At 52.5% G+C, this 22,882-nt stretch overlaps 1 protein-coding gene across 1 annotated transcript in view; it reads right to left on the bottom strand.

Moving 5' to 3' along the window:
- Positions 1-12,228, bottom strand: part of TNFRSF8 (TNF receptor superfamily member 8) — a 33,528-nt gene extending 21,300 nt beyond the window's left edge. Inside the window, exons 1-5 of the mRNA XM_054721020.1 lie at positions 12,126-12,228; positions 7,628-7,721; positions 7,079-7,239; positions 3,980-4,096; positions 579-731 (exon numbers count right to left, since the gene is read on the bottom strand). Coding sequence (XP_054576995.1) covers positions 579-731; positions 3,980-4,096; positions 7,079-7,239; positions 7,628-7,721; positions 12,126-12,213 — 613 coding nt within the window. The 5' untranslated portion in view covers positions 12,214-12,228. The remainder of the gene's footprint in view (positions 1-578; positions 732-3,979; positions 4,097-7,078; positions 7,240-7,627; positions 7,722-12,125) is intronic.
- Positions 12,229-22,882: the final 10,654 nt, after the last annotated feature.

Below are 22,882 nucleotides of genomic sequence, written 5' to 3'. Positions count from 1 at the left end.
CGATTTGTTTGCCTGCTCTGAGCCCAGGGCCTCCCTGGGGGGGGGTCTGATGAGCAAGTCACCTCTCGCCATCCCCCCGCCCTCCTGAGTGAATTCTGGGGTGAGCTTCCCTCCCCTGGGTTCCGCTTGTCACCCTCCTTTCCTCTCTTCTCTGCTTTCGAGGGATGTGTTGGAACCTCTCCGCTGCTGCTGAGCCAGCTTTGGTTTCTCTTCAGTCCGAGTTCCGACTCTTCTGCAATCTGGCCAGCGTCCCCGGCTTGCCTGGGAGGCCTCTTTCCATTTGTCTATCTTGAGTCAGTAAAATGGCCTTGCCAATAAGTGAAGATTTTACCAGCCCAACAATTTCAGGAAGGAGAATAATTTTTTTTTTAAATCATCATCAGAAATTCTTACCAAAATAACCAATGTGGATTTCATGCCACTCACAGGATCTAATTATTCAAAGAAAAAACAAAGCCCCGACCTGACCTAGTTCAGAGCTGGGGTTGAAGGCCCTTTGCCCCGTGGGGGTGGGAGAGAGACGGCCGCCGGCTGCTGGGCACAGACCTCAGCCCCCCGGTCAGGGGTGCGCTGCTTACCCTGGCGTGCGGTGGCCACCTTGGGTGGGGCGACAGGGCGGGCGATGCAGCGGGCACAGGAGTTGATGGCTGATGTGCCACAGATCATGCCAGGTCGACATTCACAGACGCGGGAGGAGTTCCACGTGCAAGGTGTCTTCTCCACGAGGTAATCTGAGGGGCACAGAGAAAGGGAGGATGGGGGACGGCAAGGGCAGCGGGTGCAGGGGACCCGAAGGGTTGGGGTGGATTCGCCCAGGAGCAATTATTCACCTGACTTTCCCATCGGGCTGGTCTTTGGCCCGCTCAAAACAATGACGCTGAGCAAAAGAAGACACACGAGAAAGGAGCATATCCTACATGCTCCCGCTGACAGAAAGTGCTAGAAAGTGCAGCTTATTCCGTAAGAGAAAGCAGAAGGACTGCCTGGGCGTGGGTGGGGGTTGGGTGGGGGAGGGAAGATGAGGGGCATGAGGAAGCTTGGGGGGCAATGGGTAGTTTATTACCTTCACTGTGGTGGTGGTTTCACAGGTGCATACATATGTCAAAATGTACCAAATTGCATACTTTAAACACGTGTGTTTTATTAGACATCAACTATCCTATATAATAAAGAGCTAATATGCTAATTAGACCAGACAGCAGAACCACCTTCCAGAACGACCTTCCAGAACGAACTCTCCCTCTCCCCCTCCCTCTCCCCCTCCCCCTCTCCCTCTCCTGCTCCCTCTCCCCATCCCTCTCCTCCTCCCCCTCCCCCTCTCCCTTTCTCTCTCTCCCTTTCTCCCTTTCTCCCTCTCCCTCTCCCTCTCCCGTCCCTCTCCCTCTCTCTCTCTCTCTCCCTCTCCCTCTCCCTCTCCCTCTTGGCCAGGGCTGAGAAGGCTGAGCCCCTTGCACGAATTCTGTGCATCAGGCCTCTAGTATCCCAATAAAGCTGTTAAAGGCACCCAGAGGGCAGGGTGACTGGGCATGAGGATAGATGCACCAAGACTGACCCCAATGCTTTGAAACTGGTGACCGTCCATCTCATTCCTGGTCCCCTCTACTTCTGAACAGGTTTGAAATTGTCAATGATAAGATTTTTTTCCCAAAAAACAAAAAAAAAATGAAAGGTTAGAGCTTTTCTAAAAGAAAAGGTATAATCATGCACTTACATACGTTTGGAGATGTTTTGCATGCTCTGTTTATGTGAAAATAGAGTGGCTGCCTCAGATGAGACCAACGTGACTTGCTCAGTAAGAACCCTTCTTCGGGGCCGTTACTTAGAGGCCTCACATGATAAAGGCGAGGGTAGCACCTCCGGAGAGAGCGGGCGCTGGGGGAGGTGGTGCAAAGGGCAAGAGTGGGCTCGGCCATGAGCGAGATGACTTGGGATGATGGCAGCTATGATCACCACTATGGCTATTGATATAATCGTGTGTGTGTGTGCGAGGCAGTAGTCTTAACACTCTACCTGATTAATTCAGTTTGTTCTATTTCATCCCACAACTCTCTGAGATAGCACTATTAGTATGCCCATTTAAAAATGAAAAACGGGGGAGAGGTAGAGGGCCTCCTGGGAAGGCACATGGGCATTTAATTATTGTCAGCTGAACCCAGTGGCGTCAGCAAAGCCACACCCTGGGAACACGCCTTGCCAAAAGGGCAAGGGTGTTGTCAGCTTGACCTTCATTTCAGCCCATGGTGTGGGGAAGCAGGTTTTGATATCTAAATCCAGCCTAGCGCCAGGAATGCTCAGGGCCTACTCAAGAATGCAAATAATCTCCTTCTGCCTTGACCTTTTGGTGAAACTTCCTGGTATTTGGGGGTATAAAATAAACATGCTGCATTGGCTCTGGGTCACTGTCTCTCCGTCAGAAGAGGGCAGCGGTCCACCCGGCCCCAGCTTTTCTTTCTATCTCTGTGTCTTGTCTCTTTCTTTTATTTCTCAGTCCCCAGCCGCCTCTACTCAGGAACTGGACCCGCTCTCTAGCCTCGCTGGACGCGGAAAAGAGAAAATAGTTACAAGGAAACTGAGGCACAGGGGGGTTCGGAAGCTTGCTGGAGTTGCTAAGCTACCAAGTGGTAGAGCCAAGATCTGAACCCTGGCACTTGGGCTCCAGAACCTGTGCTCTTAGCCCCTTGCTGCCCCTCAGGCTGCCATGACGAGTTAAAGGAGTTCTTGGGTCAGAGCCGCCTCTTGTTTCTCCACCTGACGATGGCCAGAGCAACCATCCGGGCCCGTCTGCTCTTCCAGGGCTCGGGCACTCACACACCAAGAGGCTCGATGCTCCCCCTCCCTGGACTCACGTGGGGTCTGTGACCACCTCAACAGGGAGAAGGTGGTGGAAGTCACGCCGCGTGATTCCAAGGCACGGTCATAGGAAGCGATGTGGCTTCTCCAGTCCTCCCTGTCCCCATTCCTGGGATCCAGCCACCAGGCCGTGAGAAAGCCCAGAGTGAGCCACACAGGCCGATGCGGAGAGGCCCCGAGGCCCCACATGGCGACCGGCATCGGCCCCCAGGAATGCAACGAGTAAGTGTCCAGGTGCTTCCAGCCTCCAGCCTCCGAGTTTTCCAGCTGAGACTCCAGAATCGTGGAGCAGAGACCAGCGGTCCCCCAATGTCCTGTCTGAACTCTGACCCCCAGAATCCATGAGGACAATGAGTGGCTCGACTTTCGTACTAAGTTTTGAGAAAATCTGCCACGCTGCCTTTCCTGGAACAGTGACCCCACCCCGTGACAGACTGCTCTTTCCTGTAGGGTCTCCCTCGACTCTGGTTGGGGTCGTGCATGAAAGAAATCCCAGACAAGGAGACAGAATCGCTCATTCCTGTGATGGCCTTTGTGATGAGCCGGGATGCCAACAACCAAAGAGGCCTGAGTCCTGGGCCACTTCCCTGCCCCGTGGGGCCCTCCTGGACGGCACAGGGTGGTTGGTGCTGCTACGAGGCTGTGCACCCAGCGGCCACCCCCTAAGTGTCTGCTCCAAGAGACAGCGCAGTGCGGGGACCAGAGCCCAGAACCTGGGGCACACACCCTACGTTCAGACTCCATCCCTGCCACAATGGCCTTTGAGGTCCCTTGACTTCCCAAAGCCTCGGTTTCCTCTTCTGTAAAATGGGGACAATCGCAACCTGTGCACCATATGATAGTTATGAAAGTAATGAGACAAGTTTGGAACAGGGAGGCGATTGACAAAGGTCCCCTTGCAGGAGAGAGTGCGTGCATGGAAGGTCTCTGAAAAGGGGTCGCTGCCATCAAAACTCACAACCATGAGTGGGAGTCACTAGAAGCTGTCAGCTCAGAACACCGGAGAGCTGAACCAGGCCCTGCCCAAGACAAAACTCAGAGCTCCCCACCCCCAACTTCTCGGTCTCTCCTGCAAGACCCCCACGCCCAGGCCCTGGAAGGCGCCCCTGGTGGAAAGACGGGCCCCTACCTCCTGAGCAGCTCACGCAGGCTGTGCAGCGGCCGTCCCTGTCCAGGTAGTAGTCCCGGTCACACTGCTTCCTGCAGTCGGCGGACCCCAGAGGGCACAGGTGCTGCGGGGACAGCCCTGGGGACGGAAGCAGAGACAGTCCGGGTCAGGCCATCCTGGCAGAGGCCTCACCTCCCCACAATCACTAAAGCCCCCCTCAGCTATGTGGCCAGCTCCAAACCCCCACACATGTCCGATCCATCCCCAGAGCGGGTCATGAGGCTCAGAAAGGGAAGGACTGTGTCTAAGGCCACACAGGAGATGAGCTCTGAGCCCCCCTATACCTTTGGTCCTGCCCCCCGCCCCTCAACGATCCACCATTTCCACTATGCCAGGGCCCTTGCTCCAAGCTCACTCCTCAAAACTTCGACAGCCACTTTCCCTTTGAGATCAGCAATGAGACAAGGAGCTCTACTCTCACAACCTCTATTCAAGCAGAGTACAGGGGTCCTAGGCAATGCAATAAGGGAAGAAAAAGAAATAAAAGTGACAATTTTTAGAAAGGAAGATAGCCATCTGAGTACACAGATAATCCCAAAGAATCTGCAGATGCATTATTAGAACTGATAAGTGAATGAGCAAGGTAGTTGGATACAATGTTATGATATCTGAGTCAATCAAGTGTCTGTATATGTGGGTTGAACCCATATGAAAATGCTGTTTTGATAGGTCAGCCAGTCAAATATTGGCAATTTCACACGGTTCAAAAATAATTGAAACATGACGTATTGAAAAAGATACCGTAGAATCATCATCAGAAATATGAAATACCTAGAACTCTAACAAAAACATGTGAACATCTCTACATAGAAAAAATAATAAAGCATTACCAGGAGAATTTAAAGAAGGCCTAAATAAATACAGGGCTATGCCGTGTACTCAACACTGCAACAGTGGATTCTCTCTAAACTGATCTTCAGCTTCAAGGCAACCCTCATCAGAACCTCAATAGGACATTCTGTGGAATTTGAAAAGCTTATTCTAAAATGTATGTGGAGCCCAGCCAGTGTTGTGCAGTGGTTGAGCATTGACCCACGAACCAGGAGGTCTCAGTTCAATTCCTGGTCAGGGCACATGCTGGGGCTGCGGGCTCGATCCCCAGTAGGGGGTATGCAGGAGGCAGTTGATCGATGATTCTCTCTCATCATTGATGTTTCTGACTCTCCCTTCCTCTCTCTGAAATCAACTTAAAAAACATCAAAAACGAACTTTAAAAATGTACGTGGAAATGCAAATTACTGGAATAGCCAATACTAGAAGAACTGAGCTGAAGAAGTTGCTCATCCATCCATGAAGACTGACCGAAAAACTACAGGAATTAAGACAGTGTGGTGTTCACACAACAGACAAGAAGACTCGTGGAACAGGAGACAAAGTCCAGAGTCACAACCACACAGACATGGGCTTTGGACGTACAGCAAAGCTGGCCTGCAAAACTGTGGGAGAAGGACCATTTATTTGGTAAACTAGAGGCCCGGTGCACAAAATTCATGCACGGGGGTGTGTGTCCCTCAGCCCAGCCTGCACCCTCTCCAATCTGGGACCCCTCGAGGAATGTCCAACTGCCCGTTTAGGCCCGATCCAGGACTGCTGGCTCCCAACTGCTCGCCTGCCTGCCTTCCTGCCTGCTCCTAACCCCATGGTCGGCAAACTGCAGCTCGCGAGCTACATGCAGCTCTTTGGCCCCTTGAGTGTGGCTCTTTTACAAAATACCACGGCCTGGGCGCGTCTATTTTGAAGATGTGGCATTAGAAGAAGTTTAAGTTTAAAAAAATTTGGCTCTCAAAAGAAATTTCAATCATTGTACTGTTGATATTTGGCTCTGTTGACTAATGTGTTTGCCGACCACTGCCCTAACCACTTCTGCCTGCCAGCCTGATCACCCCCTAAATGCCCTCCCCTTCAGGCCTGGTCCCCCCCCCAATGCCCTCCCCTGCAGGCCTGGGTCCCCCCCCCCCCAACTGCCCTTCCCTGCAGGCCCATTCACCCCCAACATCCCTCCTCTGCCGGCCTGGTCACCCCTAACTGCCCTCCCCTGCAGGCTTGATCACCCCCAACTGCCCTCCCTTGCAGGCCTGGTCCCTCCCAACTGCCCTCCCCTGCTGGCCATCTTGTGGCGGCCATCTTATGTCCACATGGGGGCAGCCATCTTTGATCACATGGGGGCAGCCATCTTGTGTGTTGGAGTGACCGTCAATTTGCATATTACTCTTTTATTAGATGAGATGTGTTGGTTCAACTGGATAGCCACTTGGACACTTTTAACATGACCGCTGCCTCACGCCATACACACAAACCAGGGTAGAGGGCAGAGCTAAACGTGGAAGGCGAAGCAATAGGGATCCCGGACGACAATAAATGCAGGCTGTCTCTGAGAGCTCAGAGGAGGGAAAGTCTTACAAGGCAGAACATAGGAAGCACTCGCCACAACGGAAAAGATGGATCGACCCGACTGCATTAAAATTAAGAACATCTCTTCAGGAAAAGCCTCCGTAAAGAGAATGAGAAGGCAAGCCACAGGGTGGGAGGACATATTGGAGCACAACTGTAGGTCACAACCCAGAATTATAAGAAGTCCTACACGTGAATTTTTTTTAAAAAAAGCAACAAGAGAAATGAACAAATAGGTTCACACTAAGATTTTTCATTATTCATTATAGCCCCAAAGCAGAAACAACCCAAATATCTATCTAAATAAGCAGGGAGGCTACCTCTACAATGAGAGGCTATTAAGTAATAAGCAGGGGAGAGCTGGGGGCCCCAACCCGTCGCCATGGGAACCAGGAGGGCATCAAACCGACACCTGCTGAGGCTCACCTGCTCTGTTGCAAGCAGCAGCAGCGCCCCGAGAGTCCGGCACTCGGGAGGCACCCCAAACTGCTGTTAAATGCGTGGGTGCCCCCACTGTCTACGCTGGCTCTCAGTGCCTCCAGCCTCTCCGCCCCACACTGGGAAAGACCACCGCTCAGGGCCTGCCTGCCCGGACCACCACGCACAGCCCGCCCGCCAACCAGGCAGCGTTGCCATGGGAAACAGCCTCAGTGCCTCTGGAGAAATTACCTGGATCCAGACGGGGCTTCCCCACGGAGGAGAGAGAGCTGGGAGCCCTCATCATTTTGGAATCCGCTTCGGGGGTGAGGGGAGTGTCCCCTTCAAGAAGTGGGGTCCTGGCTTCGGAGCTGGCTGAGGTCAGGGTGGGCTTGGCCCGGGGGGTGGTGCCGCTGGGGGAAAAGCCAGAGATGGGACGGACGATTCTGCTGACGGGGCAGGGGAGGCCTGTGCTCGGGGAGAGCCGTTTCTATGGAGCAGGGGGCCCCAGACCTCCTGCCCACAGTCTCTGGCAGGCCCCCTGTCAGGGAGCCAGGGATGTGTTTTCTACGCCTTCTGGGCCTCCTGTGCAATCGGGGCAGGCAGGGCACACAGTAGGGCCTCAAATGACTTGCAGGGATGGCCTCTCTCCACGCTCACTGCTATGCGCTAGAGCCCAGGCACCCCGTGCGGAACCCCTCTGCCCCCCTACCCCCTCCCCCCGCCCAGCTGTGGTCCAGGCATCCTGTGGGGGAGACAGCCCCACACTGAGGCCAGCTGGATGGGAAGGGCCGGAGTCACCTGGCGGGCGCCCTGCAGTCCTCCCGGCCGGCGCCGCAGTCAGGGCTGGCCCCCGGGGAGGGGGCCTCACAGACGGTGTCCCTCTGCGCTGTGCCTGCAGGGGACACAATGCCTTCAGACTTGGTAGGGAGGAGTCCGAAGACTCCAAGAATAGACTCTTACCACCGCAAACCAGAGTGGGTCCCGGATGGGCACCTGGCAAACGCAGTGGCCACCTGGTGTTCGCACCTGCCCGGCCTCCGTTCCCCCTGGGGGTAAACAGCCTGATTTCCCCGGGAAACCACTCTCCCCAACCTCCGTATCTGTTTTTAGGGCTGATTTCCTCCCCTCCCCCTTCCCCTCCCTTCCAGGAGTAGCCATGGGGCCAGGATGGACCAGTCAAATTATTCCATTTCTTCCCTTCCCCTGGCCAAGATGGACTGGCTCAGGGATGGGCACATGACCTAAGCCACGCCTGTCTGAGATGCAATGTCAAGGTTTTGTTTTTGGCCGTTGGAAATGTAGGACGAAGGAGCTGTCTCTCCACTGGGGTTGGGTAGGAAGCAAGCCTGGAGCTGCTGGGAGGCATCTTACAGACACCTAAGCATAGGGGATAGAGCTGAGAGGTAGGAAAAGTCAGGGCGCCTGGATCCAGCCATGCCTGAAGCTACCCAGAGCTGTCCCCAGACTTTTTAGTTACATGAGCCACAAATTTAAGATTTTGCAACCCAAAGAATCCTGAAGACTAACTGGGTGGAAGCCGAGTGGAGAGGAAAACTCACAGCGCTTGCCATCAAGTGGGCCTGGGTGTGCTTGTCACCTCTATCGTGTCGTAGCCGCGCCAGACAAGGCAAAGGATTATAATAATAACACGGTCTTCCCAGGCTGCTGTCAGGACAGAGCGTTCACCCGTGTGCCTATCACACGGCGGGACACACAGCAAGTGCCCAGTGAATACCATGTCCCTTTCCTCCTCTGGACCCCTGTCCCGTCGCCGAGAAAGGACCTGGGAGTGACCTTCAAACCCTCGCGCCATGTTCTCTGCTCGGTGGTCCTGGGCGATGTGCCTGCCACCTGGACCTCAGTTTCCTCACTGCACGACGGAGCTGATGCAGTCCGCCTCGTGGGATTTTGTGAACTTCAGGAACGGGAGCCTGTGCAAGCTCTTAGCTGGGGCTTAGCGAGAGCTGAACCTGACCCAGAAACTACTTTCCGTTCTACAGGTGGAGAGATGTTGCCCCACGGGAGAGCCCACAGGGGGACCTAGAAGTTAGCCAGGGTTCGGCAGCCAAAGGCTGAGCCCTCCCAAAGCCGCACTGTCCCATAGACATAGGATGAGATCACACAGGTCATTTAAATCTTCTAGTAGCCACATTAAAACAGTACAGCCCTGGCCAGGGTGGCTCAGTTGCTTGGGCATCGTCCCATGTACCAAAAGGTTGCTGGTTCAATTCCCAGTCAGGGCACACGCCCCGGTTGCAGGCTCGATCCCTGGAAGGGGGCAAGCAATCGATGTTTCTATCACTCTCTCCCTCTCCCTTCCTCTCTCTCTCTAAAAATCAATTTTAAAAATATTTTTTAAATATATTTTTATTGATTTGATTTCAGTGAGGAAGGGAGAGGATAAAGAGATAGAAACATCAATGATGAGAGAGAATTGTTGATCGGCTGCCTCCTGCTCGCCCCCTACTAGGGATCGAGCCCACAACCTAAGCATGTGCCTTTGGCTGGAATCGAACCTGGGACCCTTCAGTCCGCAGACTAACACTCTTATCCACTGAGCCAAACCAACTGGGGCTAAAAAATATTTTTAAAAAGTAAAAAGAGCCCTAGCTGGTTTGGCTCAGTGGATAGAGCGTCGGCCTGAGGACTGAAGGGTCCTGGGTTTGATTTCAGTCAAGGGCACATGCCTGGGTTGCAGGCTCAATCCCCATTGTGGGGCACGCAGGAGGCAGCCGATCAATGATTCCCTCTCATCACGGATGTTTCTATCTCTCTCCCCCTCTCCCTTCCTCTCTGAAATCAATAAAAAAATATATTTTTTAAAAAGTAAAAAGAAACATGTGAAATTAATTTAAATATATTTATTTAACTCAATGGATCTAAAATATCGTGTCAGCAGGTAATCAACATAAAAAATAATTATGAACCCTAGCTGGTTTGGTTCAGTGGATAGAGCGTCAGCCTCAGACTGAAGGGTCCCGGGTTCGATTCCAGCCAAGGGCACATGCCCGGGGTTTCGAGCTCGGTCCCCCGTGGGGGGGCGTGCAGGAGGCAGCCAATCAATGATTCTCTCTCATCATTGATGTTTCTGTCTCTCTCTCCCTCTCCCTTCCTCTCTGAAATCAGTAAAAATATTTTTTTAATATATTTTATTGATTTTTTACAGAGAGGAAGGGAGAGGGATAGAGAGTTAGAAACATTGATGGGAGAGAAACATCCATCAGCTGCCTCCTGCACACCCCCTACTGGGGATGTGCCCGCAACCAAGGTACATGCCCTTGACCGGAATCGAACCTGGGACCCTTCAGTCCGCAGACCGACGCTTTAGCCACTGAGCCAAACCAGTTAGGGCAGTAAAAATATTTTTTAAAAATAATAATTATGAGATGTTTTACATTCTGTTATACTAAGTATTTGAAATCCGTGCACATTCCATGCTGATAGCATATCTCAGTGCCCCTGGACACATCACAGGTGCTCAGTGACCACATGTGGCCAGCCGCTGGTATCGCCTCAGGCAGGGTGGGTCTAGGGGCATCAAAGAGAGGGCTCTGGCGCCACCATGTGGCAATCACAGGAAAACCACTGGTCCACACGCCCTAGTTGGAACAACTGAACTCCAGGCATTTGACAGATGGGGACACTGAGGCCCAGAGAGCGTTGGGAACACACCCCACAGACGCAGAGCTCTATGAAATCCCCGGCATCTGATGCTCAGTCCGGAGCGCTTTCCACCCCACCGTCCTGTCCCTGCTTGTGGTGGCGGGCTTCTGCGGGTCCCTTAGCAGAGTGTTTTGTGTGGCCCAGCTCAAGGCTGAGTAGGAGTGAACTAAGTGAATGGGGTGGGAAGGGTGTCCTAGACTATGGGAACAGCATATGCAAAGGCCTGGTAGAAGGGGAAAGTCCTTCCCGTCCCCGGAACTGAAAGGAGACAGACCAGGTGGGGCCCAGATAGCGAGGGCTGGTGCTGAACGCTGGGCTGGAGGAAGGAGGGGGCCGCACCACGGGGGGGTCCTGGTGTAAACCGCATGCGCGAGACCCTGCGGAGTGGGTGCGCTTTCCCTGCCTCCTCCCACGAGGCCCTGAATGACTGAACGGGCAAGGGGACGGCAGACGGGCCCGGGGCCGTGGGGCCGGAGGAGCGTCCCCTGGCCTTCTCTTTGCTTCACGTAGCTCAGGCTTGGAGCCCAACAAACCAGCAACCGGAAGTGCCCACGTACACAGGCTTCCAGACAAGAGTCCCCTAGCCCGGCCCGCGGGGCTCAGTGGCTCAACTCCTGGTCAGGATCCCCAGTGGGGGGCGTGCAGGAGGCAGGCAATCAATGACTCTCTCTCATCATTGATGTTTCTCTCTCTCTCCCCCTCCCCCTTCCTCTCAGAAATCAATAAAAATATGTTTAAAATATGTTTTTAATATAAGTAAATATTTATTTTATATTAAATATACCTACATGAAAATATATTTTATTATTCTTAGACAGGCATGTGAAGGAGACACACACAAAATACGATGTGGTTTTGCAAGGGAGGTTGTGGCTGCCTGCCAGGGGGAGAAATTGGGGTGGGGGCAGGAGAGAGAATTGGGAGGGAAAACCTGTGGGAATGGTGGCTGGGCTGGCTGGGAGGACAGGGAGGGAAGGGAGGAGGGTGGAGGAGAGGAGGTGGGATGGGCCGGTGGAGAAGGACCAGGTCACGGGCACTCCCATCCCCAGAAGACATGGCTCCCTCTGATCCCCTGTGGCAGTGGCACCTCTTCTGGGCTGTGGTCCAACACCCACCCGCTCCCCGGGCCTCCCTTCTGACAGGCCCTCTCCGTGCCGCCCACCCAGGACCTGTGGCCCTTATTTCCTCTCTGGCCACCTGGCCCTCCTTGTCAGAAAACCAGAAGCCCAGAGAAGACAAGGAAGTTGCCTGAGGTCACACAGCAAGTTGGAAAAGAAAGCCAGTTTCTCAGTCTTGAGCCTGGTGCCCAGTCTCTTGCTCCTCTGACTCCCAGGAATCTCCCAGGACAGAGACTTCAGGTTTCTTTCTTGCCTCAGAGAAACTTTGCCCCGAGCCTCAAACCATCCCAAGACCTCTTCCAGCCAGGCCTGTGCCTGGGGCCCCCAGGGTCTCTCTGAGCCTGGGACACGGGAGAGGGGGAGGGACACAGGGGCCCTGGCGCCTGGCGCACTGATGGCATCACTGCAAAAGGAGCTGTGATCTGCCCCCCAGGGAGGCCGTGGGAGGTGAGGTCGGCAGGGCTGGTGCGGTGTGGGCACAGATCTCAGGCCTGGGCTGGGGGTGGGGTACTTACCGGGGAACTTGACAATCATCCCTGGGGGGCAGACGGAGTGGGGGGAGCAGCGGGCACAGGAATTGGAGGCTGACGTGCTACAGTACATGCCGGCCCGGCATTCACAGATGCGGGGGGAGTTCCGCGAACATGGCTTCTTCTCCACAAGGCCGTCTAAAGGACACAGAGGAGGGTCACGGAGGACAGAGGGAGGGCGAGGGAAGGGAACCCCAGGACCCGCCAGGGACAGTCTGCACGCGAGAGAGGGCTGCTGCGGCCTTCCCTGGGCAGGCAGGGTCCCGAGGCAGTCCCCTCCCAGCCCACGACCCCGGAGACCACTAAACTGGTATTAAAAATAAATCAATGTCCCAATTTTAAAATAGAGCACCCGGCCGACATGGATCAGTGGTTGAGTGTCGACCTATGAACCAGGAGGTCATGGTTCGATTTCCAGTCAGGGCACATGCCTAGGCTGCGGGCTCGATCCCCGGTAGGGGGCGTGCAGGAGGCATCCGATCAATGATTCTCTCTCATCATTGATGTTTCCATCTCCCTCTCCCTTTCCCTTCCTCTCTGAAATCAATAAAAATTAATTTTTTAAAAAATAAAATGGGCAAAAAGGACATGGCAGGACATTAAACACCTATTTCTAAGTGAAAGAAACCAATCTAGACCCATCTGTAAAGGCTGACTCCAACTCTATGGCATTCTGGAAGAGACGAAACTATGGAGACAGTGAGAAGACCCGTGTTGCCAGGGTCCAGGTAAGGGTGGGGGAGGACAGACAGGGGAGCACAGAGGACGTAGGGGCTGAGACTCCCCTGTAAATACTGCAGCCGTGGATGCAGGACATGACACGTTTGTCAAGAGCCATAGAACTTCGAACACAAAGAGTGAACCTTAAAGTGAACTATGAACTTGGGTTAGTCACGGACAGGTACTGGTCCATCAGCTGTAACAACACACCACACCCATGCCAGGTGTTTGCAATAGGAGAGACTGTGGGGCCATACGGGAACTCTCAGTACTTTCTGCTCAATTTTTCTATAAATTGAAAACTGTTCCTTTAAAAAGATCTATTAAGGCTCTACCTGGTTTGGCTCAGTGGATAGAGCATCGGCCTGCGGACTGAAAGGTCCCGTGTTCGATTCCCCTGTCAAGGGCATATGCCCCGGTTGCAGGCTCAATCCCCAGTGGGGGGCGTGCAAGAGGCAGCCAATCAATGATTCTCTCTCATCATGGATATTTCTATCTCTCCCTCTCCGTTTCTCTCTGAAATCAATAAATATATATATTTTTTTAAATGGCTGTTCTACCTTTTAACAAAAAAAAAAAATCTATTAAGTTTTGTTTTTTTTTAGTGAGCCAAGGATTTAAGAAAATGTTTTTCCAGAGAAGATATACAAATGGCCAGTCAGCACGAGAAAAGATGCTCAACATCATTAGTCCTTAGGAAAATGCAAACCAAAAGCACAATGAGATACCACTTCACACCCACCAGGATGGCTGCAGTCACAAAGACAGACAACAGCAAGTGTTGGCGAGGGTGTGGAGAGTCGGGAATGCTCACACCATGCTAGCGGGGACAGCAATTAGATTGTGCTGTAGAAACCAGTTTGGTGGTTCCTCAAAAATTAAACATAGATTTATTGTTTTTAATTTTACTTTTTGATTTGAGAGAGAGAAAGGAAGGGAGAGGGAGGCAGAGAGAGAGAGATTTATTGTTCCACTGATTTATGCATTCATTGGCTGAGTCTTCGTATATGCCCTAATTAGGGATCGAACCCACAACCTTGGCATATTGGGACAACTCTCTAAGCAACTGAGCTGCCCAGCCAGGGCCAAACATAGATTTACCTATGATCCATCAATTCCACTCCTACATATCTACCGAGAGAACTGAAAACATATGTCTGCACAAACACTCACACATGATCAGAGCAGCTCTATTCATAACAGCCACAAAGTAGAGATACCCAAGTGTCCGCCGACATCACAGACAAAACGTGGTCCATCTACGCAATGCAATCACGTTCAGCCGTGAAAAGGCGTGAAGTGTGACACCTGTCACCGCATGGATCAGCCTCGAAAACACTCTACGTTAAGGAAGCCGGACACTAAGCCACATAGCCTGGGATTCCACTTCCATGAAATGTCCAAGGTAGGCAAGTCCACAGAGACGGGAAGTGGGTGGGGTGGGATGGGAGGAGGAAAGACTTGGGAGGTCATGGGTTTCTTTGGGGGGAGGTAGAATGTTCTGGAATTTGATGGTGGTGGTGGTGGTGGCACAGGGTGAGTCCAGTATAGTAAAATCACTGCACTGTACACTTTAAAATGGTGAGTTTTAGCCCTGGCTGGATAGCTCAGTTGGTTAGAGCATCATCCTGATACTCCAAGGTTATGGGTTTGATCCCCAGTCAGGGCACATACAAGAATCAACCAGTGAATGCATAAATAAGTGGAACAACAAATCGATGTCTCTCTCTCTCTTTCTCTCTCTTTCGTTCTCTCTCTCAAAATCAATCAATAAAATATTCTAAAATAGTGAATTTTACAAACTAAATGAATTTTACAAACAATATCCCAATTATGTTAAAAATAAGGCGCTGCCCTAAGTCGGTTGGCTCAGTGGATAGAGCGTTGGCCTGCGGACTGAAGTGTCCCAAGGGCACATGCCCAGGTTGCGGGCTCGATCCCCAGTGGGGCGCGTGCAGGACGCAGCCGATCAATGATTCTCTCTCATCATTGATGTTTCTGTCTCTCTCTCCCTCTCTCTCCCTCTCTGAAATCAATAAATTTAAAAAAATTAATAAATAAACAAGGCGATAAGTATTAGGAGGTCTGCACGTGAGGCCCAGGTATGCAAACTCATTTTATTGTTACCTAAAGCACATATGTTAAGAAGGTCACCAAATACTGCTACACAGAGCAATGTTAGCAACTATGCATTGCTAACTTCTATTAGGGTCACTGATTACTATTCATCCTGTTAATAATTGTGTGCTAAACCGACAGGGCACAAAGGATACAAATAAAGAACGTTTACTTTTTTCTATTAATAATTCCTGGTAGTTAGTCATTATAGAGAGCACAAAGCAAGCCACAGCAATGACTGCCTTTCCTTCTCCATGCTGGCAGTCTGACCATGTTTTGAAATCTCATACACTTTGGTTTTGTGGTGACCTGAGAATTTGCTGAATTAAGCACTTATAAGCATTTAAAAATACCAAACAGGCCCAGTCAGCATGGCTCAGTGGTTGAGCATCGACCCATGAACCCCGGAGGTCGCGGTTCAATTCCCGGTCAGGGCACATGCCTGGGTTGCAGGCTCAATTCCCAGTGGGCCGTGTGCAGGAGGCAGCCAATCAATTGATGTTTCTATCTCTCGCTCCCTCTCCCTTCCTCTCTGAAATCAATTTAAAAAAATATTTTTAAAAATAAATAAAGAAATAAAAATACCAACCATACCTAATGCATTATTTAAAAAAATGGTTAATGGTGAATTTCATCTCAAATAGAAAAGTCACTGGTGAAAGTAATGAATGAGTGAATGCAAACATCCTTGGAAAACAGTAAGGGGCTTCGTTGGCCAACCAAAAAGGATAGACTCCCCCCAACGTGGGAGGCAGGTGGGATTGATGGAAGAAGGAGGCCACAGCCCAAAACATGTCCAAGAGGACAGTGCTGGGAGAGGCCCCAGGGTGCTCCAGTCTCTGCCTGGGGGCCCAGCAGGGACGGGCCCCAGGCAACAGGACAGGAGCATCCAGGCGGGTCAGTGTCCCCAGATTCCTCATCCGCTGATGCCACAGAGCTAGAAGCCAAGGATCTCCCCAAGGAGGCTCTGGGGGGAGGGAACTGGGTGGTGCCCTGGGCTGGTCAGACCTGGGAGGAAAGGACCCTCAGACCCAGAAGACCAGCCACTGGCAGACCCTGCCCCACCCGCCTCCCCCACGGCCACTGGAGTGGGTTCCACAAGCCCCCGAGTCTCGAGATCCGACGTGCAAAACTAAAACCAAACCTGAGAGGAAACCAGCAAGAAGACGAAAGAGCCCCGAACTCAAACATACACTAAGCTTGAGGAAGCAGACACAAGGGAAAACAGCCTTTAGAGTCGGTGCAATTAATACTCTCAGAGGAAAACAGCTATGAAAGGGAATCCCCCTGCCCACCCTCACGCCCGGTCGGTGGGATCGTAAATTGGTGCAGCCACTATGGAAAACAGTATTTGAAAATAAAACTACCTTATAACCCAGAAATTCCACTTCTGGGTATTTGTTCGAAGAAATCCAAGACACTAATTCAAAAAGATACGTGACTCCTATGTTCATGGCAGCAATAGTCACGATAGTTAGAAGGTGGAACAACCCAGTGTCCATTGACATCTACACTAATAAAAGAGAAAGATGCGCCAAAACTGGTTTGGCTCAGTGGATAGAGCATCGGCCTGCGGACTGAAAGGTCCCAGGTTCGATTCCAGTCAAGGGCATGTACCTTGGTTGCGGGCACATCCCCAGTAGGGGATGTGCAGGAGGCAGCTGATCGATGTTTCTCTCTCATCGATGTTTCTAGCTTTCTATCCCTCTCCCTTCCTCTCTGTAAAAAATCAATAAAATATATTTTTTTTAAAAAAAGAGAGAAAGATGCAAATTGACTGTACCTTCGCAACGCCCACCAGCCAATCAGGAGTGAGTATGCAAATTAACCCAACAAATGTGGTGGGTTGATTTGCATATGCAGGCACCTAGCAGCTGAGGGCAGGGTGGAACGCAGGTGTTCTGCCCCGCCCCAGCAGCTCCAGGCCTCTGGGCAGTGTGGGAAGGCGGAAAGGCGGCTCTGGGCCAGAGCCAAGGCAGTGCCGGCAGCCAGGGGAAGGGAGGCCCATTCTTGCACGAATCTTTGTGCATCAGGCCTCTAGTGGGTAAATAAACATACAATGGACTGTTGTTCAGCCTTAAGAAGGAAGGACATTCTGACACATGCTACCACATTATGCACTATGAGGATATTATGCTGAGTGAAATAAGCCAGCCACAGAAGGATAAAATTGCATGATCCCACATACATGAACTTCCTAGAGTAGTCCATTCATAGAGAGTAGAATGGTAGTTGCCAAAGGGTGGGGGACGGGAGTAGGGGAAGCTGAGGAGCTAATGTTTAATGGGGACAGAGTCTCAGTTGGGTAAGATGAAAAAGTTCTAGTCCTGGCCAGGTAGTTCAGTTGGTTAGAGCATCCTCCCAATACACCAAGGTTGCAGGTCCCATCCCCAATCAGGGCACATAAAAGAATCAGCCAATGAATGCATAAATAAGCGGAACAACAAATCTCTCTCTCTAAAAAAAAAATTAAAAATAAATAAATATTAATAAATAAATAAATGTAATCATTTTAATGCCATAGATAGTATTATCTTATCCTCTTAAAAATTCCTTCTTTCTATGTATGTGTAGTCTATCTACTAGCCTACCCATTCTTTTCTCCACACAGAGAAGCGTCAATCATCCAGTGATGGGGGAGGGGCAGAGTTGGCTTTCTTCCTTACACTTCTCTATTGGTTGAATTTGGGGTAGAGAACACATATCACTTTCACTTAATCAAATGCAGTCATTCATTTTAAAACTTGAAAGCTCTACCAGAGAAAAGCTCACATAAATAAAGAATGGCAATGCTAGTATCAAACAAAAATGGAACCCAGGCCAACACATTATAAGGGAACAAAGAAGTAGCCTTCATGTTGATAAAAGGTCCAACTTGCCAAGAAAACATAATGTTCATGAACCTAATGACATGTACCTAATGACACAGCTTTGACCTATATAAAGCAGAAACAGAACACAAGGAAAATCTGACGAAAAACAAGCATATTGGGAGATAGATTTTTTAAAAAATATTTTTATTGATTTCAGAGAGGGAGAGAGAGAGATAGAAGCATCCAGGATGAGAGAGAATCATTGATCGGCTGCCTCCTTCATGCCCCCTACTGGGGATCGAGCCTGAAATCTGGACTTGTACCCTGACCGGAATCAAACTGTGACCTCCTGGTTCACAGGATGACGCTCAACCTCTGAGCCACACTGGTCAGGCAGAAGATAGATTTTAACACATCTACCTCAGAAATTAACCTTTGTGAAGGTGACAAAACTAAATAAGGATGTGTATTGTTTACATAATACAATGAATAAACTTGATCTAATAGGTATGTGTAGAATTCTGTATGGAACAAACAGAATATACATTTTTTTCAAATACACTAAGCATGCTAAGAAATATGAATATTCATTAGGCCAAGAAATTGCAACACATTCCCCACACCACCTCCCAAAAAACCCACACAAAAGTAAAACACACACCAGGTAGCACACAAACCACATTCATCATAAGAAATTCACAACTTGCCCTAACCGGTTTGGCTCAGTGGATAGAGCATTGGCCTGCGGACTGAAGGGTCCCAGGTTCGATTCCGGTCAAGGGCATGTACCTTGGTTGTGGGCACACCCCCAGTAGGAGGTGTGCAGGAGGCAGCTGATCGATGTTTCTCTCTCATCGATGTTTCTAACTCTCTATCCCTCTCCCTTCCTCTCTGTAAAAAATCAATAAAAAATATAAAATAAAATAAAAAAAGAAATTCACAACAAGGTGCTTATTGAGAGAGTTCTGCTGGAAGCTCTTGTGTCAGACCTTCAGTTCACACCCCAGGTGGGCCCTCACCAGAGTCGTGTGACTTAGGAAAGGCCCTCCCTCCCTAAGCCTCCGTAAAGCAGGGAGAAGGAAAGACTCTTCCCCTACGGGTCCTGCAAACATTAAACTCAATAAATGTGAATCCCTCCCTTGAGGAAACGTTAACTAAGTCTCTCCAAAAAGTATGGGCGCAAAAGGTCATGGCTGGTATCAATTCACAAATCCAGAGGGGTAACTGAGGCACGAGGGGGCCAGGCCAGAGTGCAGTCACCACATCTCAATGCTCCCCACTTTCTAGGTTCTGTCTCTCCCCAGAGGGGTCCCCCCTCCCCCCCGCCACGCCGCTTCGCTGGAAGGAGACGAGGAGGGGAGGACGGCTCTTACCTCTGCAGCTCACACAGGCCGTGCACCGGTTGGCCCTGTCCAGGTAGTACTCCGGCTGGCACTGCTTCCAGCAGTCAGATGGCCCCTGCGGGCACAGGTGCGGTGGGGATGACCCTGGAAAAGAAGCGGAGAAGCTCCAGGCCAGGCCACCTTGGCAAACTCTCAGGGGCACCCCTTCCACTCTCATCCCTGAAGCCCTTCCCAGCAACACTCCTAACCCCGCCAACATGTCAGCGCAACTCATGATGGAGGCTCTGATGCCCAAGAGGGCAGACCTTGCCTCTGGTGGCCTGGCAGGCAGCACAGCACGGGTTAGGGAGAAGAGCGGGGCCTGGGACTCCAGGGCTGCCACAAGCTGAGGGGTTAGCCTTGGGCAAGTCACAGAGACAGCGGAGGACTATGTTAATCATAGCATCATTGAAAGGATTAAAGGGGTTGTGAAGACAAGCACGCGTCAAGTCCCAGCAGTGCAGGCCCACAGCAGGCCCTGGACCGGCACTGTTTGGGATTTTGTTTTTGTTTTGTTTTTTACTATTTTTTTATTGATTTCAGAGAGGAAGAGAGAGGGAGAGAGAGATAGAAACATCAATAATGAGAGTGAATCATTGATTGGCTGCCTCCTGCACACCCACACTGGGGATCAAGCCCACAACCCGGGCATGTGCCCCGACTGGGAATCGAACCATGACCTCCTGGTTCATAGGCTGACACTCAACCACTGAGCCACGCTGGCTGGGCAGGAGCACTGTTATTATTCCCGGGGTCCCCTGCATTGTGGGAACTGGGGAGCCATAGTCCTCAGACCATGAGGAGCCTAATCCAGCCTGACTGAGAGGCTGGCAAAGCACCCAGCAGTCCCTGATGGGAGAGGCATGATGCTGAGACCGAATGCACGGGGCAAATGGGTTGGGGAAGTCCTGGATGGCCACAGGGTGTTCACCTGTCCTGGCCCCCCTTTATGTCTGCGAGTTCTGGCCGGGATGTCTCCCACAGCCCTTCCAGTTGAGCACGTGACCCAGGCAGGCCAGTCAGAATGCTTCATCCTTCCGGATGGGCACATGGTCCAGGCAGGCCAATCAGAATGCTTCATCCTTCATGGTGGGCACATGGCCCAGGCAGGCCAATCAGAATGTGTCATCCTTCAAAATTGGCACGTGACCCAGGCAGACCAATCAGAATGCATCTTCTTCAACACTGTGATTGGTTCATGGGACCCATGCCAGCCAACGAGCCCATCTCTGAGTTTCACAAAAGTTACCGGAAAGGAGCCCCCTCTTTACTGTTTCCTGGTTCAAAGGGCAATTTAGGCCCCGAGCTGCCCTGTCCTGGGGGCTGGGTCCACCTGAGGAGGAGGTGACTCAGAGGCCACGGACGCAGAGAAATGAACTCCTGAGGACGTCATTCAGACCCCAATCCGTGGCGCCATGATTTCTCTGTTATTGAGCCCATTGTTTCTCTTCCGTCTTGTGTGGGCCTGAGTTAGGCTTCTGCTAGTTACAACCCAAAGGCCCTAGACCAGGGGTTCTCAGCATTCCCTGCGCCCCGCAGTCACTCTGGGGGTGCCTGTGGACGCTGCTCAGAATGACGTTTTCAGTGCACAGAGTTCGAGGCCGAGTGACTCATTTCGGGTGGGAGTCCCCGCTCAACTCACGCTGCGGGCCCCGATTGAGAGACTGAAGACGAGGACCTGCTCCCGGGAGCGCACCCTCCAGCCCTGGGACAGAGGGCAGCAAGTCAGGTGGAAATCAGCTCGTTCGCTTCCAACGTGGAGACAAACTGAAGAGAGGACAGCAGGAGGGGGGCAGCGGGGATGGAGAGGGAGCCCAGGTCTGTGGCCTCACCCGGCCCACAGGACGAAGGGGCTGCGGAGAGGTTCCGGGCAGCGGGCACTGGGCGGGCAGAGGCCCCCAGGGAGGCCCCGCTGGCCGAGCAGAGAGCAGAGGCCGCAGGGGCTGGAGCCGATGGAGCCTAAGAAGGAGGAGGGTTGACTCATTTCTCTCCTCTTCTTTCCCGGATCCCACGGAGGTCTCCCCCGCTATCACTTTCACAATCAGAAACAGCGGTGGTTCAGAGGCTGCGATAGCGGTGTTGCTCTCAGAACTGGTTCCCAAGTGGCCTCTGTCCCCACCCGCCTCCGCCGCATCTGCTCCGGCCTCTGATCAGCGGCTCTGACTCCCAAGGCTCTGTTTGTCCTGACTTTGGGGTGGTCAGGCAACCCCAGCTGCTTTGGCCCCAGAAACTGCCCGCACTGAGTCTGGGCCACAGGCCCCTCTGCCCTCCCCTCCCCTCCCCTTCAGGCCCTCTGCTTCGGCCACATGGAACCCCACCCGGTCCTTGAGTGGCGCCCCCCCTGGCTCACTCCAGGCCTTGGCATCCTCCTCCCACCTCGGCCTGGCACCGCCCTGCTCACCCTCAGGACTCCTTCAGATGCCGGCTTCTCCAGACAGCCCCCCTGAATATTCCAGCCAGGCCAGTCCCCCAGGACCGTGTTCCCACAACTCCCGGCGGCGCCGCCCTAGATGTTAACAGCCTGTTGGAAGGGCTTCCCAACCCATAGGCCGCCCTTCTTGGGGAACCGCCCCCCGCCCCCTGCAGTGGCCCAGGGCAGTCCTGGCTCCGGGACCAGAGTGGAGGTGAACATCTGGACTCATCTGAGCCCTCAGATGCTTTGTCCTTGGCTTTGGAATTGGGGGTGAAAGATGCTTGCCTGGTGTTTCTCCTGTTTCCCTGGAGAACTGCCGGCGTGGAGGGGGACTGTGGGCCAGCCAGGCCGCCCCTCCTCCCTGCTCACCGCCTGGGAGAAACCCTCGGCTCCCGGCACAAGGTGGGACCCACTGCCTTGGCCCCAATCACAGCGTGCTCTCCAGCTAGCACCAGGCCTGGCTTCACACGGTCCCCCCACATCTGGCCAGGGGGGCCCCTCCCTGCGGGCAGCGGCTCTGGGCCCAAGCAGGGAGCTGATCCAGGAAGCAGGGTGCAGAATAAGTGGGGGGTTTGGGCTCTTCTCGGATATGCTCTGCTGCCTCCCAAATGCAAAGCCATGAAGGTCAGCACCAAATAAGACGGAAGGGCTTGGGGTTCCGAGTTAGACGGCCACCTGTGAGCCCCACCCGAGCCACTTACTGGCCCAGAAAGGTGACCATGGACAAATCCCCGAACGGCACCGTGTTTCCCATCCGGTTCAGTGAGCGAATCTGTAGGCAAAGGGCTCAGCACAGTGGCTGGCAGGAGCACGCTCCATCAATGTCAATCACGGCCACTGTTAGGAACAGCGAGTGAGCTCCCCGTCACCGGGGGTGTGTAAGCAGAGGGCAGGGGATCAGCTGTCAAGGATGCTGGAAAGGGCTTTAGAGGCCTGGGCCAGAGGAGGGGTTCGGTGACATCTGACTTCTCAATTTCAAAGGTCCCCTGTTTCCTTCCTCCACCAGCCCGCCCCCGCGCCCTGCCCCACAGCTGAGCGCTGATGGCGGAGGGGAGGGCGGCAAAATGTCAGAAATTTCCCCAAGACACCGAGGAAGGGGTTTTTGCGGGTTTTTCATTTTTCCTCTCTTGTCTGCCCGGAAGCACAAAGTCAATAAAACTCCACCAAAATGCCCCTCCCACCACAGCAGCATGAGGTGCTCGGCCACCCCCAGTCACTGCAGGGCGTCGGGGGAAGGGCACCCCGCCTCCCAAGTCAGAGTGTCTAAGTGGAGGGAGGCTGGGACCGATGTCACTC

The sequence above is a fragment of the Eptesicus fuscus genome, chromosome 9 (genome assembly GCF_027574615.1).
Source record: "Eptesicus fuscus isolate TK198812 chromosome 9, DD_ASM_mEF_20220401, whole genome shotgun sequence".
NCBI classification, from domain to species: domain Eukaryota; kingdom Metazoa; phylum Chordata; class Mammalia; order Chiroptera; family Vespertilionidae; genus Eptesicus; species Eptesicus fuscus.
Note: the sequence above shows the minus strand (reverse complement) of the source record. Positions and strands in the feature narration are given on the sequence as shown.